Source organism: Strix aluco, chromosome 15 (assembly GCF_031877795.1).
Source record: "Strix aluco isolate bStrAlu1 chromosome 15, bStrAlu1.hap1, whole genome shotgun sequence".
In the NCBI taxonomy this organism is placed as follows: domain Eukaryota; kingdom Metazoa; phylum Chordata; class Aves; order Strigiformes; family Strigidae; genus Strix; species Strix aluco.
Window position 1 is genome coordinate 2,681,475 of NC_133945.1, and position 18,422 is coordinate 2,699,896.

The window sequence follows — 18,422 nt, forward strand, 5'->3', positions numbered from 1 at the left end:
ACGGTGTGTGGGAGGAGGGGAGTCGATGTGGTTCTTGTGTGCAGCTCAGAGCTTCAGTGAACACCTCCTCCGTCTCCTGCGGTGTGGGTGCCGGTACCCCTGAGTCCATGGGCTGTAGGGATTGCTTCTCTTGTGACAGAGGAGTGAAGACAGCAAGTTCTGTGTCTGAGACTTGCTCCCTGTGCTCCTCCTCCACCCCCCTTTGGCACACAGGTCATCCCTCCACGTTGGCCAAAGCAATATAGAACAATTCACCTGGATGCCAAGTGATAGCTTAACAATTCCAGAGGTCTTGTTGCCATTTCGGTATACCATCTAGATTCTCACTGCAGCCTGCCATCCCACAAAATCCCATGCTGTTAGGAATTGTGAAGAGAGTTCCAGTGACACCTCCGCAGGGTAATGCAGTGGCACATTGCCATGTCCCAGAAGACAGGTGCAGGGAGCAATGGTGGGGAAAATGGGAGTGTGGGGAGAGAGTTGTACGCAGCAACGAAGAACAACTTTGAATCTTGCTGTCTTGCACGATGCCTGGCCAATTTCCCAGTGACCCTCCCTAGGGTTGCCTCAGAGATTTAGTCCTTGTCCTTCTAAAACTACTTTTTTTTTCCTTCATTGAACTGTCGTCTGTGGCATGTGTGCTTTGGAAGACCCGAGTTTTACCCATAGAAAATCAAGTTTAAAACGTGTTCACTTTGACCAAATAAAATGAAGGCTTTCTTCTGCAGTGCAATAATAGTACGCCATGTCCTGTTAACTCACTTTAGGTGGTGGTTATTCTAGAGTTTAACCAAAAAAAAAAACCAAACCAAAAAAAGGAAAAAAAAAAAAAAGAGAAATAAAGAAAAAGCTTACTAGTTGTTGCTAAGTTACTGAAGAATAGTCGGACAAACACAGGCTAAAGATGGCAGAAAAAATTCCTTGTTAAGGTAAAGAGGTGGGAAAAAAACCACAAATGAAACCAACCATGTCATCCTCTTACCTACCCTGTACATAGAGAGAGATTCCAAGCCTTTGGTTTCCTGTCTGAGAGACTTGTGATCAAGGCTTTTTTCCCCATAGCTCACTTACTGCAATTTAGAGGTGCTGTGTCAGTGTGAGTAACGAGGTTACAAAGATCGCTCCTTCACACAGAAATGCCCTTGTCCTACACACCGTGATTGTCTTTCCGTGTGTCAGCTTGTGCTTTCTGTCCGAGTGCTTTTGGCATAGAGCGGTAACTCCCAGCTGCTGTTCCGATGATGGATTTAACTGATGGCTTTCTCCATTTCTTCATTGCAAAGGGGCCCCAGGCTTGGTCCCCAGCGTTTCAGATAGTAACATCAGGTTATAAATGGAGAATGTCCCTAGGTTCTTGGGTTGAAAGAGAGGCCTGGTGTCTCGGCCTGATTTAGGACCAGCCTTCAGGATTTCTGGATTCTGACTTGTGCTTGGCCACTGACGCAGCGTGCAGTGTGCAGGTAACTCATGAGGGCTGCAGTTACAGCTCTGGTTAAAGTCAGCATGGTCAGCATCCCTCAGTCAGGCTCTGCAGGCTCTGGAGGCATGTTCTGCTCTGTCTCGTGACTGGACAGCAGGTGTGTGTGCTGTGTTTCTGCTTCTGAGTGGATGTGGGAGAGAGGCAAGTCAGCATCGGCCCGTCAGCTCTGCGCAGGCCCGGGGAAGCAGCAAGGCCTCGATGAGTCAGCATCGGCCCGTCAGCTCTGCGCAGGCCCGGGGAAGCAGCAAGGCCTCGATGAGAAACAGGCCTTGGGAGAAAGATCAGAAACTGCCAGGCTGTGCTGAGGTGGCAGGGAAAAACAAGGGACAGCTGCAAGGCTGAGCTGTGGAAAAGTAGCAAGATGTCTGAGACAGGGCGTATGGACAGTGAAACTAGTAAGATTGGTGCAAGAAACAATGTGTCTGTTCAACAGTTCCCCACTTGCTACAGGAATCTAAAGCAAGCTCTTCTGCAAAGCAAGCGTTCCTGTTACCAGTTTGGAAGAAATCAGTGTACCATACAATTAAATGTTTACCTTCAGGTACTGGAAAGCAAAGAGCAAACACAACTTCTGAGGCCTCCTATAATATTTTGGTGACAGCTATGTGCACAGGTCAAAGTTCCCTTCTCAGATTTAAATTTACAGTGGAAGAATGAGATCACTATAAAGAATTGAGATCAGGTAGAGACGGATGGCACATTTCAATGCTTAAATACTTTACTGGACTGGGACTCTGTGTTTCTGAACTCTCTAGCCAATAGTCCTTCTTTCTGCAGTCTCGGCTCTGGTACCCTCCAGACACTCTGACAGGAAAATTTGATGTTAAATTCTAGTATTTGAAACTATTTTCTCCAAATTAGCTCTCACTTCCATCCTCCCTCTGGTATCCTGCAGGGAGCATGCCCGGAGAGAAACTCACCTGACCGGCATTTCAAACACATTCCAAGGTGAGCAGAGTCTACCTGACACATAATTAGTTTTTAGAGGTACCTATGGTAAGAGTGATAACTGTGGTGTAGTTGAGAGGAAAACAGACAAATTGAAACCTGTCATGCAGATATTGGAAGTTAGGTGAGAAGAGTCAGGTGCCCTTATTACTGAAATGGAAGGTAGAAAGATACCTGGAAATGTGAGAAATAAAACTCAGGATGTTTTTATTTAGTTCTTTTGTTAGAGCCGGTTTTTAAAATAAGAGCTGTCAGCAGAACAGATGTATTTTTTCGTGTTTTACTTTCTGAATATTTATTTATCTTTACACTAGTAAGAGTGTGGCTAAAACCAAATCTTCATTCCAATTTTTTATTTTCTTGCCAAACGCCTTTTAATTCTCTTCTGTTGAATATTCTGTTGGTCCCTTAGTGCTTCCTTGGCTGTTCTTCTGGTTACCCTGTAGCACTCTCTTCTGCGGCCCTCTCACTGTCTAGTCTCAGTTCTTTTCTAAAGCACCGCTCATTTGCATGACTCTGTGCTGATTATCCGTGGAAAACGCTTGCTAACCTGGAAAGATGTCAATGGTTTTTAGAATTACAAATATATCAGGAGCGTTTAGTTACATCCACAAAGTGGCACTGTTTGACCTTAGGACGGTTGTAATGGTAGGGTGTTTTTTAAACAGCCCCACATCTGCCCCCCCTAGCCCCTCCCCCATCCAGGCAGGGCAGCTCCTCCCCTTCCCCCCCCAGAAGGGCCCCGTGGGGTGAGGGGCGGGGCTATAAATAGTCCTTGAGGCCATGGGGGGGGGCAGGGGCCATGCCTGGGTTCCCCACCCCTCCCCCCCTCCAGTCACACCACAACACTTCATTAACTCTTTAATTCATTGATTACCAGTGCTGGGGGTGTGGGAGGGGGACACCACACCAGGCCACGCCCCCATAGCCCCACCCCTTATTTAACATAAGCAGGCTGATTAGCCATAAGTCACCCTGATTAATTACTTCCTCACGCACAGGGTGTTGAGGCCAATTATTTGCCTGTTGCCACATGCCCATGAATAGTTCATTGCCATGGTCATTCGTTGTGCCCGAGTCATTATGTGTGGTCTTTAATGAGGGGTGATTAAAGGGGTGGGGGGTAATTAATGCCCATGGTTAATGGGGTGGGGAGGAGGAGGGTCCTGGACACTGGGGTCCCCTTGGGGAGGGGGGGAGGCACGTGCTAATGACACGGGATGGACACAGGTCAATGTGGGATGGACACAGGATGGACACAGTACCAACAGGGGATGAACTTAGCATGGAGACAGGTCAACATGGGATGGACGTGGGATGGACATGGGTTAACATGAGATGGACACAGAACAGCAGATGGACATCGGATGGACAGATTGACACAGGGTCAACATGAGATGAACACAGGATGGACATGCATCAACATGTGGACATGGGTCAACGTGAGATGGACACATGATGGACACAGGATGGGCATGGGATGGACATGGATCAACATGGGATCGACACGGTGCTGACATGGGATTAAAACGTGACCAATATATGATGGAGATGGGGTCCACGGGGGATCGACATGGGAACGACACGCAAGTGACATGGGGTTGACACGGGATCCGTGGGGCATCAACGTTGTTGGCATGTGAATGACACAGGATGAGCACATGAGCAACATGCAACTGGCACGAAATTAACATGTGATTCAGGGAAGATCCACGGGGATTGGTTTAGAGCTGACATGGGATTTACATGGGATTAAGGCAACGGCAATGGGCAATGAAGAGGTGGTTGACATGTGAATGACACAGGATGACACATGACCAACATGCAATGAACACGCAGCCAACATGGGGTTGACACGGGATTAAGGCAAAATCAATGGGGACTCAACATAGAGTTGACATGTGGGCATGGGATTGACACGTGAGCAACACACAACAACATGGGATGAACAGGGAGTGAACATGGGATTGACATAGGATTGAGACAGGACCAATGGGAAATCAACAGAGGGTTGACTCACAAATAACACATGAGCAACATGGGATTAACAGGGGACCCACACGGGATTGAGACCCAATCAATGGGGAATCAACATGTGAATGACACGGGACTGACACGTGACCAACATGGGATTACCATGCAACTGACACATTACCTGTAGTAATCAACACAAGGTTGACACGCTCTGCTCTCATGCAGGGGCACAGTCTACCCCTGTCACCACTGCACTGCACAGAATTGTTGTCTGACCTGGAACTCTGAGGAAACCGTCTGCCTCCTCCTTCTCCCAGCTGAGAGGTCACAGTCTGTGGTTTCCATGAACCGGCTCCGGAGCCCATAGCCCTGTCGTGGGGATCTTCTCCGTGCTCTCCCCCTTGGCGGGGTTTTCTCCCGAGCAGCCCTGGGTGTGGGAGCCAACTGCGAGCTGCCACTGGAGGGCCCCGGAGCTGCGTCACCTCTGGGAGCACAGTCACAACTTGGAGGAATAGTTCTCCTCCTCCTGCTCCTCACAGAGTAGTGGTGCTCCATGTCCTCCACGAACCACCTGCGAAGATCACAGCTGTGCAGCGGGGATCTGCTCCGCACTCTCTCCCTTTGTGGGGTTTGCGCCGAACGAGTCCTGGGTGCAGGAGCCAACTGGGAGCTGTGGTTGGAGGGCCCTGGAGCTGCCTCATCCCTTGGGACTTGGTCACAGTGTGGAGGACTTGCTCTCCACCACCTCCTCCCCCTCACAGAATGATGGTGCTCTGTGTGCTCCACAAAACGGCTCCGGAGCCCATAGCCCTGCCGTGGGGATCTGCTCCGTGCTCTCTCCCTTGGCAGGGTTTGCTCCCAAGCAGCTCTCGGTGTGGCAGCCAACTGGGAGCTGCTCTTGGAGGGCCCTGGAGCTGCCTCATCCCTTAGGACTTGGTCACAACTTGGAGGACTTGCTCTCCACCACCTCCTCCCCTTCACAGAGTGGTGGTGCTCCCTGTGCTCTATGAAACGGCTCCGGAGACCATAACCCTGCCGTGGGGATCTGCTCCGTGCTCTCCCCCTTGGCGGGGTTTGCTCCTGAGCAGCCCCGGGTGCAAGAGCCATCTGGGAGCTGCCGCTGGACGGCCCTGGAGCTGCCTCATCCCCTGGGACTTGGTCACAGTGTGGAGGATTTGCTCTCCACCACCTCCTCCCCCTCACAGAGTGGTGGTGCTCCCTGTGCTCCATGAAATGGCTCCGGAGACCATAGCCTGGCCACGGGGATCTGCTCCGTGCTCTCTCCCTTGGCGGTGTTTGCTCCTGAGCAGCCCTGGGTGCAGGAGCCAACTGGGAGCTGCCCTTGGAGGGCCCTGGAGCTGCGTCACCTCTGGGAGCACAGTCGCAACTTGGAGGAATAGTTCTCCTCCTCCTCCTCACAGAGCAGTTGTGCTCCCTGTCCTCCACGAACCGGCTGCGAAGATCACAGCTGTGCAGCAGGGATGTGCTCCGGGCCCTCTCCTTGTCACAGTTCCTCTGGCAGGGGGAAGAAGGACTGAATCCGTGCTCTTCTTTGTTGCTCTCGTCTGGCACGGTGTCCAGCACACGGCCAAATGACTGAGAGCAGAGCGAGCACACAGCTTCCCTCCTGGATACCAGCCTTAGACATCTGCAGATGAGGCAATGCAAGGAGGAGCTCACGCAGGAGGCCGTGCCTAGCTGGCCTGGCCAGACACGGATCAGCCAGCCTGAAAATGCCTCCCATGCCCCTGCCCAGGTCAGCCGGCTGGTGCTGCCTAGTGCGGAGGAGCCGCTGTTCTCTGCAGAGTCCTCTGTGCCCACCGCCACGTCCTGCAAAGAGACCTGTGAAAAGGTCCTGCCCTTTCCTCCTGAAAGGACCACAACCATGGGGAACCCCCAGAAGCTGTGGGAGGGGACAGCTAAGGGCCTCCCAAAGGCTCTCCGGGAGGGCTGCAAAGGCACAAGGGGCAAAAGTGGAGAAATGGGATGGGTCTAGGCGGGATGCTTTGAGAGGGAGCAGTGGTGCAACTGTGAGGAAAGCTGGAGTGTGGCAGGGAAAAGAGAGCAATGTCAAGATCCCAGAAAGAAATCCCCTGTCCATCTGATACCCTGACCCACCTCCCCAGTTACCTCTGTCTGATGAGGCAGACCCTGTGGTTCCACAGAACCCTCCTGTTTGTTGCCAGCCACCCCCTGACTGAAGAAGGAATAGGCAGATGATGGTGAGGAAGAAGCCCTTTCTTCAACTTGCAATTCAGAGCACCTGGAGAAAAAAAGAGTGATCTCTGTTTAGGGCTGTTCTTGCAGCCTCCTTTGGGGTTCAGTCATTTTCTTGAAGCAGTTTCTACAACAGAGAGAAGACCTAACCAAGACTGCAAATGGGAAGTTCGATCATGGTCTTCCCACAAGGTCCCCTGCGACCTCCATTTCATAGAATCATAGACTCATGAAATAGTTTGGGTTGGACGGGACCTTAAAGACCATCTAGTTCCAAGCCCTCTGCCCTGGGCAGGGTCGTCTTCCACTAGCCCAGGTTGCCCAAAGCTCTGTCCAACCTGGCCTTGAACCCTTCCAGGGAGGGGGCAGACACAGCTTCTCTGGGCAACCTGTGCCAGGGCCTCACCACCCTCACAGGGGAGAATTTCTTCCAAGTATCTAATCTAAATCTCCCCTCTTTCAGTTTAAAACTGTTACCCCTCGTCCTGTCACTACACCCCCTGATAAGGAGTCCCTCCCCATCTTTTCTGTAGGCCCCCCTAAAATGCTCTTCTCTCTCTTAGCCAGCTTCAGAGAGCAGACAAGTAGCAGTTTACACCAAGGCAGCAGCCTAAAGCCCAGCGAGGAAAGATAAGGACCGACATGGGGTAGTTCAGATTTGACAGCACTGAAGGACGCAGGTAGTAATTGTCTCTGATGACAGAAAGAGAAACATAGAAATAGAAACAGAAAGAGGATGAGAAGAAATAAAGCCAAGCCAGGAAAAGGAAATGTACTCTGATCACATTTTAATATTTGTTTTTACCTGACATAAAACAGCAAATAGGCTTGCTGACTGAGGACTGTGTCGAAGTCACAAGGATCCACAGACTCATCGTTCATCTCGTACCACAGTCCATCGCTGGCCTGTAAAAAAAGGCATCGATACCCAGAGATGAACTGCGTGGTTCCTCAGCAAAAACACAGGCAGAAAACTACAGAACCAAGAGTACATCAAATCAAAACAAATCCAGTCCAGCTCCTAAGGAGACCTTCTCCCCCAAAACCTTGGCTGCCAGTAACACTGCCATGAACATTTGTCGTCCCCAGCACACGTATTTCCTTTGCGAGGAAGGATGTTGATCTTTACCTTCACGTAGCAGTAGAAGTGTCCTGTGTGACAGGTGTCACCACTATGTACCAGGACAGCATATAAGGAGTAGAGGAGCGGTTCTCCAGCTGTCTGAGACGTGTACGGGCGAAGATCCAGGTACTGGGGATACTCCACAAGCTACGGAGAGACCGAGAGGGCTCAGAAATGATCCTGAACTACTACATGAAATAGCCTTCCAAGACCAGGGGCCAGAGGTGCATAAATACAATTTTGGGGTTCATGAATACTTGGTTTTCCCTAAAGCAACATGTCATGGTTTGGGGAGCAGGAAACTGTTCTTGGCCAAAGCAGCTCTGTTGGAGCAGAGTACGTGCTGGTCTTCCCACAGGAACTCTCCCCTCCCCAGAAGAAAACGAAAAACTCAACATAAACAGCTTGTGAAAGAGCGCACTGCTTTGGGAGATCTGCTCCAGGAAGAGGAAGTTGCACTCCCAATTGCATACACACCTTGCTGATCTTCCTGCCGGTGACATCTTCACACCTTTTCAGACACACCGTGAGAACCCTGGGCACGTGATGGACTGTAATCTTCTTGGAGGCAGCAGCCGTCTTGTCACACCTTGAAACCAAGCACAGAGCCAAGTGCTGAAATGCTCCCTGTCTTGCCCCAAGAAGGCCAGCTAACCTTCCATGGCTCACACATCCTCATGCTATTTTAAGGTTATTCAGTACCGTAAGGCCATATTAAAAAAAAGCTGCGTCTCATTATGGTGCATTAAACCTATCTGAAAAGGTGACGTGTGATAGATGACATACAGCACCTTCACACACAACCTCGTACTAATGTGTTGTTAGTAATCATCTTACTTGCTACATTTAAAGCAGTTTTCACCATCCAGCTGCTGAGGTTTCACAAAATTCTCCAGAGCTGCAGTGACAGATGATGCGGCCTGGAGGAGTGAGAAAGGAGAGCACTGAGCTGCGGGAGATACCCTCGCCCAAACACTGACTAGTTTACACAAACACCCAGCTAGGTGATGCTGAGGAGAGCCACTGTGAACCCACAAGTAGTGTCCAGAATGAGCCAGAAAGAGGGTGTTATGCTCGACATTTCCCTCATTGCCCAGGGATTCACGGGGCTATCATGAGCTGCATCCCTGTGCCACTGCTCAGTTGAAAACAACACAACCCGTCAGCCTAGGAGCCAGACGGGTGTTGAGGAAGAGCAAAGGGAAGAAGGATGAGAGTACATCAAGGGTGCAGAGAGGAGAACGTGTGCTTGTTCAGCTTAAGGCCAGCACCTACAGGGACACCATTGCCATGGCCTCCCTAGGAGCATACCATCCACTCCACCTCCCACCCACCACCAGGCTCTCCTGCGTTTGCGGGATACATTTTTAAGTCAACTCTGTTGATTCAGGAAAGCTACAGGGGCCTTGGGACATCCCAAAGCACAGTTACAAACCCTCTTACTTTTATATCCAAAGGAATATCCAGGAAGGATCTGTAGGAATCGGAAACCGCGTTGCAGCTCAAGCACGTGACTGGAAGGCAAATCAAAATGTTCAGCAATACGGGAAGTCAATTGACTGTGCCAGTTTACGTCCTTCATAGCTACTGCGCCAGTCACACCATCATCTGTTTATCACAGGCAGACAGAAGGACACAGACAATTCCAAGGAGAGCAATGGAAAAGTACCTCTGGATCTCAGGGAGCCCATAAATATTTGATGGACAATGGTAGTTGATCGAGAAGAGATGTCCAAGCTGGAAATAAACGGTAAGACAGTTAGCTCCTCCGAGTTTTTTGCTTTGTCTGAAAGCTCTTGGTGTGGGGTTTCCTTGATGGGAGTACATCAAGGTGATCAAAAAGCTTGAGAACATTGAAAAGTAATTTGCTTATGCTTACTTGCTGTCCCCACTCAGACAAGCTCTCTGCATGGCGTTGACAGTGCGGTGTAAGAATTTGCGTGCGCCTCCCTGCATGCCAAGCTGGAAATCTTTTCCTATTCCTAAAAGAGAAGTTAGTAGTTCTCTCCTACAAGAATGGAAAAAAACCCTGTAAAAGCAACTGAAATGACTTACGTGTGAGAACATGGATGACAGCCCAAGGCTGGATGGCAGTGTCTGAGGATTGCAGGGCCTCGTTAACGTGCTCTTCCATACTGCACATCATGCAGAGGTCTTGCCGATGACCTGAAGAGGGAGGGAAGCAAGCTTCTCCGGTTAGCAAAATACCCATAGTGATGGGAAACCTAATGGAGATCTTGAAGTTATAAGAACAGTCTCCACTCCTCTTCTCCCAAGCTGCCAATGTCCCAACAAGCCCGGCACATTTTGGCGCGTAGAAAACATTCTTCAGAGGGATGCTAAACTGTCGTAAGTTTTCTTTTGCAACAAGCAAAGCAAGTTAAATTTGCAGGAATGGGGACCCAAGTCTAGAAAGAGGTGCCTTTCTGAAGATGAACACGCCTAGATACAACAAGAGACTTCTAGGCTTGAGTGTTCAAACACCACCAACTCGGGGGGTTGACAAAGAAGGGCTGCCTTTCTCCGAAATCAAATTCCAGATTCTGGGAATCCCTGGGAAGTGCCCAGCAGATTTACAGGGAGATGTTCCTAAAAGCACTCACACGACTGGCTGTGCTCCCGAGAGAGCAGGTAGTTGGCCAGAGGGGGTGTGTACGTCAGGCACTGCAGGGTGGAGTTGAGGAAGCACGTATTGCCCAGGTTGTAGAGTCCCGCTCCAGCTCTCCGCCGCTGCTTCCATTCCATGCAAATCTTCTCCGGGGGATAGAGGATCCTTTGTGGCGGAGCCATTCCCTCAGCAATGACTGCAGGGGAATGACATTCGAAAAGAGATGAGGCGATATTGTTGCACAAAAGCATATTTGAAAGTCGAGTTCTCTGCAGGAGCACCCAGTACAACCAACTCTACACCCAACCCAGAAGCACTGGGAGAAGCCTCACGCTGACATTGAAATTTACTGGTCAAGAAACAGTTTTGGAAATTAGTCTGTTCCCCTGCTTACTTTGCCGAAAGCCAAAAAAAACCCACGCTCTGATTTCTGTGCCTCAGGCTACCTTCCTTTCCCTCTAGAGTCTTGAAGTGGATTATCAGGTCAAGTCTTCCCTGATCCTGATTGTAACTTGGTGAAAACAAGCATCTAGCCCAGAAGGTAACCCTACTGATGTCCGATCTTTCTACAAGCAAGGGCATCTTTCCAAGTCTCGTACTAGTGGCAGAGGAGTGATAAAATGTGTTTTCCTGTGTGTAATTGAAAACACCTGGCTAAGTCTGACTGCTATCAGGAAAGGCCCCAGAATTCACTCTAGGTTGTCAGCACACCAACACTCAGGGCTGGAGCACCAGCCACGTTCATTGCCTTTGGGCATTCCCAAAATCCCGACCTGCTGGGGAAGCTGTTACTACTCACGGGAGACGTTCCCCATTGAAGCCGTCGCTCCTCTCAGGAACAGAAGACAAATCTTTGGATGGCAAAGGATGTTGGGGTGCTCTCCAGAGAGAGAAGATCAGCGCAAATGCCTGATTGCAAAACAATGATTGAAGCTCAACAAAATGTTTAAAGAAACCCCAAACACAACCCACAGAACAGCATCTTCCCACAAAAGTCTTCCAGTGGTACTTGTGGCTGATGCAAGCTGCAGGCTGAGAGCCCTATTGTCCTTACTACCCCCCTACTGACAGCAATTACAAAGGCCCTCTTGATACTTTTATCCCCTGTCTACCTACTCTTTATGATCTGTCCTGAAAGTCAAATCATAATTACCTTGGAAAGAGGATGGAAGCTGAGGAGAAGTGGGAAGTAAACGATAAATAGTTGGAAAAAAGTAGGCACGCAGGTTCCAAAGGAAGGAGCTGAGTTATCCCGAAGGCCAACTCAGCCCAACTGGCTTTCGCTGGCCCACTTTTCAGAATACTAAGTCCTGGCCAGATGACATCACAAGTGCCGGGTGGGTGCGGCATCACTGCCCCTTTGTGACACGGGCACGCGCCATGGCAACGCAGCCGCCACAGCCCCAGCAACGCCCGTAGCCAGCATCTGGCAGCCCCTGGGCTTCCCCGCGCACTGCTGGTGAAGGGCTGCTCCTCCGCGGACAGAGCTCCCACCTCTTCCCTGAGCTGCGCCAGCCAGAGGAATGGGAACCTGCCCAGGGCTGTAAGCGTGCCTCCTCACAGCTTTGGCTGGCACATTCGGGTTGCTGAGAGTTTCTTTTCTACTCTTCGAGGTTCAGACTGTGTGCGTGAGACTCATGGAGCAAAGCACCTGGTCTCTTACAGGTTCATCTCCAAGGAATTTTACCTGCCCCCCAAGATACAGCCACAGGTTGACTCTGAACTAGCACTACCAAAGAAACACCTGCAGCAACTGCGCTGGGTTGACCTTGGCTGGCTGCCCGGCCCCCACCCAGCTTTGTTCTCACCCTCCAGCTCCGAAAACCGTTCCTGTGCAGATTTTAAGCATCTGCACATTTTCAGCTGCCTCCAGGAGCTTTCTATCAGCCCCAGCTTTGCCAGATTCCCCCTCGGGGTGGCTGGAGGCAGTTTTGTTCCTGACCCGCTTGGCTTAGGTAGGTTTAGGCTGTTAGGACATCTGGTATAACTCCTTGCTCCTGCTCAGCAGGCAGTTAGTATTGCTCCTGCCCCAACGAAACAGCTTCTTGTTATTCCTGCCCCACTTGAGCTGGCCGGTTTGGCCCCTGCCCCTCCTGGGTCATCTAGTTTTCCTCGGTCCTGCTTGGGGCGGTGAGTTGTACTCCTGCTGAGCTCAGGGCAGTTACTTTTGCCCCTGCTCCACTCAGGGAAGAGTTCTCTTTCTATCCTCCACTTGGGGCATCCAGTCTGGCCACAGCCTTGCTTGGGTGGATTTTTCTCATCATGTCCCTCTCAGGACAGCTGGTTTTTCCCCTCCCTTGCTTGGGGAAGCTAATTCTTCCCCTTCTCCACACAGGGTACCTGGATTTAGTCCTGCCCTGCTCAGGTGGCTCTTTATGCCCCTGCACAAATCAGGGTGGCTAGCTTTGCTCCTGCCCCGCTTGTGGTATTGAGTTTTGCCCCTGACTCTGCCCTGCTCGGCGTGGCCATTTTTGCCCCTGCCCCAGCAGGACCAGTGAGGCTCCAGCGCCATTTTCCTGGGACCAGCCAGCAGCCGAGTGCTGTATTTGCTTGTCACACCGCAGCCTCACCTGTCAGGACAAAGTCAGCTTTGCTTCCAGGCCCCCTCTAGCACCGCTCCTCCAGCTGCCATCTGACATTCAGAGGTGCAAAGTTCCCTCCCTGTTGAGCTCATGGCAGGGTCAGGGCCCAGGAGCTGGCAGTGCCTGATGCCACCCGGGATGCAGAGGATCCTGGCAGCTGACTGTCAAGCAGCGTGTGCTGCTGCTGCCTGCTCCTCACGCACACACTTCAGCTACAGCTTTTGGGCTTATGCAGCGTGGCTTTCGCCACCCTTCACAAAACACCACGGCAGGCGGGCGCAGTTGGCTGAATGCGGCTGAAGAATTCCTGTGCCCCAAGAGGCTCCTTTTACGGAAGGCATCTTGTCCATGAGACCACCTGGACAGAGTTTTTTCTTATTTGACCTTTTAGTATTATTCCTCTGAAGATGCCTGGGGAAAAACAGAAAAAAAAAAAAAAAAATTTAAAAAATAATATATATCAATTTCACTGCTGTTATTAGTAAAGGCATCAAGAAGCCTGACCAGGACCAGCTGCCAGGGCTTCCAGGCTCTAGGAAGCTCTGGCAGACCTGTGCAGACTATGTCTGCCCACATTAGGCATTATTGGCAGTGGAAACACCAAGTGGCAAAGCTATCTTCAGACTTGTTCCATTGCCCATCCCTGTGGTATCTAACAATGCTTTAACTGAGATAAAGAAAAAAAGAAGGGCTGTCTTTGTTTACTGCAAAAGCTGCTGCAGCGATCCAAAGCTTGATGCTTTGGGATTGTCTTTCTTCTTCAAGAACATATACTCTCTGGGTGGATTTCAAACACACATCCTGTCACCTGAGGAGGATCTTCTTGACCAAGAAGTTTTGTCACCTCTGTAGCTCTCTGCAAGTTCAGAGCACAGAAGGAGACCCAACTAGTCTGTGATGCTCCTGCCAGGCACCATGAACTGTTCACTGGCACCGCTGGAACCCAACGACTTTGCTAACCACAGGGATGACCGTGCAGCCGAGGAGAGGATCTGCCTTCCTGCTCCTTTGCAGCGCCCCAACATTTTGCTCCAGCCCCTCCAGGCCTCCGATGCCGTGGGGACCGAGCCCAGAGGAGTGAGCACATCAGGGCAGCAGGAAGGGGCAGCTTTTTAGACCTCTTTCAACAGACCTCTTTTCTGCCTCTTTGGCCTGGTTTTCGGCTGCCACTCTTGATCTCAGTGTGCCCACAGGAAGAAGATCATCAGTGCCTGAGGATGTGTAGGAGCCTCGGGGCTGCCTGACTGTCTTCTCCCTCTTTGATGACCCTCTTTGCTGGCTGCAGCAGGGCTGCTGGCAAGGTGCACAGTGGAAAGACAGCAGTCATGCCTTGCCCAGCAATGGGGTAAGGACAGCAGATGCTGAACATATTCACCCAGGAAAACTCTTCCGCTCTCCTACTGCCTCCAGCCTGTCCCCTGCTGTTCCTCCCCATCCACTCCAGGTCCCCTGTGGCCTCCAGCCCAAGCTGGTACAGCTACGGCAAGCCAAGATGTGACCCAATCTGCAGAGGGTCCAGGTGATTAGGAACCATAAGCTAAGCTGTGCTATAAAATTCAGTGCTACACTAATAAAATGTGCTACACTGATGCTGCTTGTAGAAATCTTGTGCTATGCTGATCATAAAATTATGTTAACAAAATACAGCTTTAATTGTAACTACGACTTAGTGCCGTCATCATTCTGCCCAGGATCCCCAGAAGTCTGTCTGTCCCCATAGTGCCGGGTGACAGCCCTGACCAAAAGGAGACAGAGGGAGATGCAGAATGACTGTCCAGAAATGGCATTTGGCTCAGGGGGTGTGCAGGGCAACAGAGACCCAGATCAACTGATAACAAGTCCCCATGGTCACCTTTTCCTCCTTTTCCCCTCCCAGGTGACGCTGATCAATCCCCAGGCACCTGCAGCCATGTTTTGAGTCTTCCATTCGCTGTACACACGCTGTACATCTGGAAAAATGTGGCTCCAAAACCACTTCCCTGAAGGGTGGTGGTAGTTATTTACTCAGCGCTGGTGCTGGCACCAACACCCCAACATCTATTTAGAGAGCTAGATTTGATCTCCAAACGTAAGGTCTTGTTTCTTTTTTCTACCTAAAGTGAAACAAGCAGTGCCTTTGAGGACAAATGGTCCTCTTCTACATCTAACCAAATGGGAAATATTGCCCAGGCTTTCTGGGAGAACTTTATTTAACCTTGACCACCACAGTTCCTGTTTATAAGCAACAGGTTTGTCTTGTTCGCTTAGTCACATAAAACACATGCAGAACACACGGCACGATGGAATATTAGCTGTGGACAATAGAAATGTAGAAGAGAAGCCATGAGTGTAATCTAAGGAAGAAATTCTGTATTTGTTTGTAGCCTGCTGACTTCTAAATGCCTGTAAAGTGTTTCTTGGATGGGATTGCTTATCCATAGTAGGGCCTTCTGCCAGAAGGATCTACAAGTAACTGAATTAACTAACCATTTTTTCATTCTTCTCTCCCTTCCTCTCTGTCTTCCGGTGTGCCACCGAACTATTTTCTCCTCTGTTCATTTAAAATCTAGATCTCATCAAATACTTCCCAGTCGTCAAGTCCTGAGCCAGTAAAGCCCAGTGGGAAGTGGGTACTCTTCCAGCTGGCAGAGGTAAAGTTACACCCATTAGTGTCACAATGGGAAAATGTGTGCATCTTTCCCCCCCAAAAGTATGAATTGCCTAAGGTTTGCTCTAGTATCAAAGTTAGTATTTCCAGAAGCACAAATCAGTAAATAATGGAAGAGTAAGAGAATTAGGCAGTGGCAGTGGCCCCAGGGAGCTCGCTTTTCTTTATACACTTGCCAATGTGCATAGTCTCTTGAAGATCATACAGAAAAAGTTACGCTTCTTTTTAGAAAAATTAGCCTCATAACTATAATAAAAACAATGCTCAGGACAATGCCATTCTTCTTAATGAGGAGCTGGATACCAGGATTCAAAAAGTAAAGCACATCCCTGAATTGGGGACCAAGAATAAGAAGGGAAAAGTAGACTCTGAGATCATCAGGGATCTGTATGAAGAGTTGGAAGTTGAAGGAGTGCATTAAGTTCTGAAACGGGCAGCTGTTGAACAGTAATCAAGCATACTAGGTCAGGTTTCCCAACACTCCTAGAAATTCTCAGTGAGTCTTCAATATACCTCGTAGAGGTCTTCCCTTTGATATGGGTGAATTACTCAAAAACCGTTGAGGCTTGATGTGCACGTATTCTTCTTCTTGATGACTGAAAGATGAAGATACGTGCTGCATTTGAGGCGTAATAGGAGAGGATGCGAACATCTTACTAGCACACCTTTTCTTTTCCGTTTTTTTTGAAATCACTTCCTACTTGGGTGAGGAAAATGGTTCTCTGTATCCCATCTAGTAGCATCCAGACATATATTCTTGCTTGGTGAGGTTAGTCCCTCTCAGGGAAGAAAAGACAGAGATTGGAAGCACTGAAATAAAAGTATTTCATGCCTTGTTCCATGCTACTATCTGACTTTATAGGAACTTACCTGAGTGGAAGACAACCTGCCTTACCCTACAGGCAGTCAGTCCCTGGTGGGTGGCAGTAGAGTTTGCGAGCATGTGCTACGCTGTCAGCAGTGCCTGGGTGAGGGTGATTACACCCAACCGTGACCGGTGATCCCTAAGGGCATTCGACTACTGCAGCCCTGGGACAGCAGGAAGGCTGGTAACACCTAGTGAGGGACACCAGAAGTCTCTGAAGTGTCCTCTTCCAGGACAGCAGCAAGCTTTGAGTAGTGCTGTTCTGGAGTAAGGCTGTTGCTGAGTCCAGCCTGACTTTTGGAAGTCAGCATCAGAAGCTGTGACGTGACTGTGAAGCTTGTGAAGCTCTAATTTGGGGGAAGGAGAGGTGCTTGTCCACAGGAGTGTGGAGTTTTTACTGCAGTTGGCGGAAAAAGCGAAGCTGAGTCTGTCAGCATGATGTTTGCATGTTGGACAGCTTTCCGTGATCTGTCTCTCAGTGATTGCTCCAAAGGTTTCCTACAAGACTAACTTCATATGCAAAATGAATGTTGAAGGCTCTGATTCAAACTGAGAAAAGCAGGGCATATGTTCCAAGCACATCCTCCTTATCTCTAGCTCCTGTAGTACATTTGAGCAACCTGGTCTAGTGGAAGGTGTCCCTGCCCATGCAGGGGGGTTGGAAAGAGATGATCTTTACGGTCCCTTCCAACCCAAACCACTCTATGACTCTATGATCAGTGCTACTGATTTTTTCCAATTTTGGAGATCTCGGTAAAGTTGGATTGTAATTGGAGAAATCAAATGTGGGAGATTCAGCTTAACTTTTCAGACAGCAGTTCAGGACCCGGTTTGGAGCGTCCCAGATAAACTGTGTTCATGGTCACCTTGAGGGTGTCTTAGATTTGCAAGGTTATTTGCTATTTCACAGTATTTGACAGATGGTGATAAAATAAAATGAAGAAGTGGGTTAAATGATTTTTTTATAAAATTCTGAGAATTTCTAAGTTTCTAGAAATGGTTGGAGCAGGCGCTCTGCAGTCGGAAGCCTGGGAGGCTGTTGCTGATCCGCTCTGCTGAGTCTCTTGCTGTGCCTAAAAGCTGCTTGGTCCTTAGCCTCCAGCGCAGAGACATGAGAGCGAAGGGGGGCAGTGGTGGAGTGTGTGTGTGCAACGCAGATCCTGAACACGTGAAAGGGAATATGAGAAGTTATCATCTCATCTGATCATGTGGAAAACGTTTGTAGTACCTGCATGACAAAGAGGATAGCTACTGATGCCTCTGCTGAGGGAAAGGGGGGGGCACAAGTCAATATTCTAGAAAAGTCAAATAGTTTTGCTCTGAATTGGAAAAAACGGATAATCTTGTTACTCAAAGCATTAGACAGATTTTTCTAAGTAGCTCTAGGCCTTAGAACTGTCCTGCACTGTCACTGATTCACTTAATCTGAATCTCTGAGAATGGAGTGGCTTTTAGATTGTAAAATATTTGGACAAATTTTACTGCCGAAGACTAGCTCAATCTCAGAAAAGAATTTCAGCACAATAAAAGAATAACTGTTCTGAGCCTAACTACTGCGGGCTGAGGTTGTGTTTTTATTGGTTAAAATAACCTATTTACTGACAGGAACTCAAAGTGTGACTATGCTTGGACTCCTGTTTTTTTAGCAATTCATGTTGTCTTCACACAGAGACAAGAGAAGATAGCAGAAAGAGAAAAAAAGAGCAGCAGCACAACAACTGAAAGAAAATGGAGAAGGAGGCCCAAAGGCTAGTGACAACAGAACAACACAAAATTGATGTAAAACTGTCCCAACAGAAACCAGGCGTCAGTGGCAGTGCCAGTGAAAAAGAGAATGTCAGTTCTACAACATCCACACTGGTATGGATTTAAGTATTTCTAGGACTTCAACACTGCTTAGTTTCCATGCGTTCCTCAGGTCCTCTTAGAAGCCAGGATTCTCCCAAAATATCTTGAACTACTAGGAAGTGTTTCTTAA

The 18,422-nt window shown here is 49.3% G+C and overlaps 1 protein-coding gene and 1 long non-coding RNA gene across 2 annotated transcripts; both read right to left on the minus strand.

Annotated features, from left to right (window-relative positions):
- Positions 1-2,612: 2,612 nt before the first annotated feature.
- LOC141930352 (uncharacterized) lies at positions 2,613-4,905 on the minus strand. Its single transcript, XR_012625278.1, has 2 exons — positions 4,584-4,905; positions 2,613-2,978 (listed from the first exon to the last, which is right to left on the minus strand). It is a non-coding gene; the product is annotated as an uncharacterized LOC141930352 (long non-coding RNA).
- A 1,817-nt stretch (positions 4,906-6,722) lies between these two features.
- Positions 6,723-12,944, minus strand: LOC141930459 (ubiquitin carboxyl-terminal hydrolase 42-like). The gene is made up of 14 exons (XM_074841309.1): positions 12,921-12,944; positions 11,150-11,259; positions 10,346-10,546; positions 9,798-9,908; positions 9,622-9,724; positions 9,412-9,479; positions 9,186-9,350; positions 9,054-9,088; positions 8,580-8,662; positions 8,220-8,331; positions 7,749-7,889; positions 7,425-7,525; positions 7,216-7,312; positions 6,723-6,746 (listed from the first exon to the last, which is right to left on the minus strand). Exons 2-14 carry the CDS (start codon positions 11,163-11,165, stop codon positions 6,723-6,725), a joined length of 1,257 nt encoding a protein of 418 aa, XP_074697410.1. The 5' UTR covers positions 11,166-11,259; positions 12,921-12,944.
- Between the last annotated feature and the right edge of the window lie 5,478 nt (positions 12,945-18,422).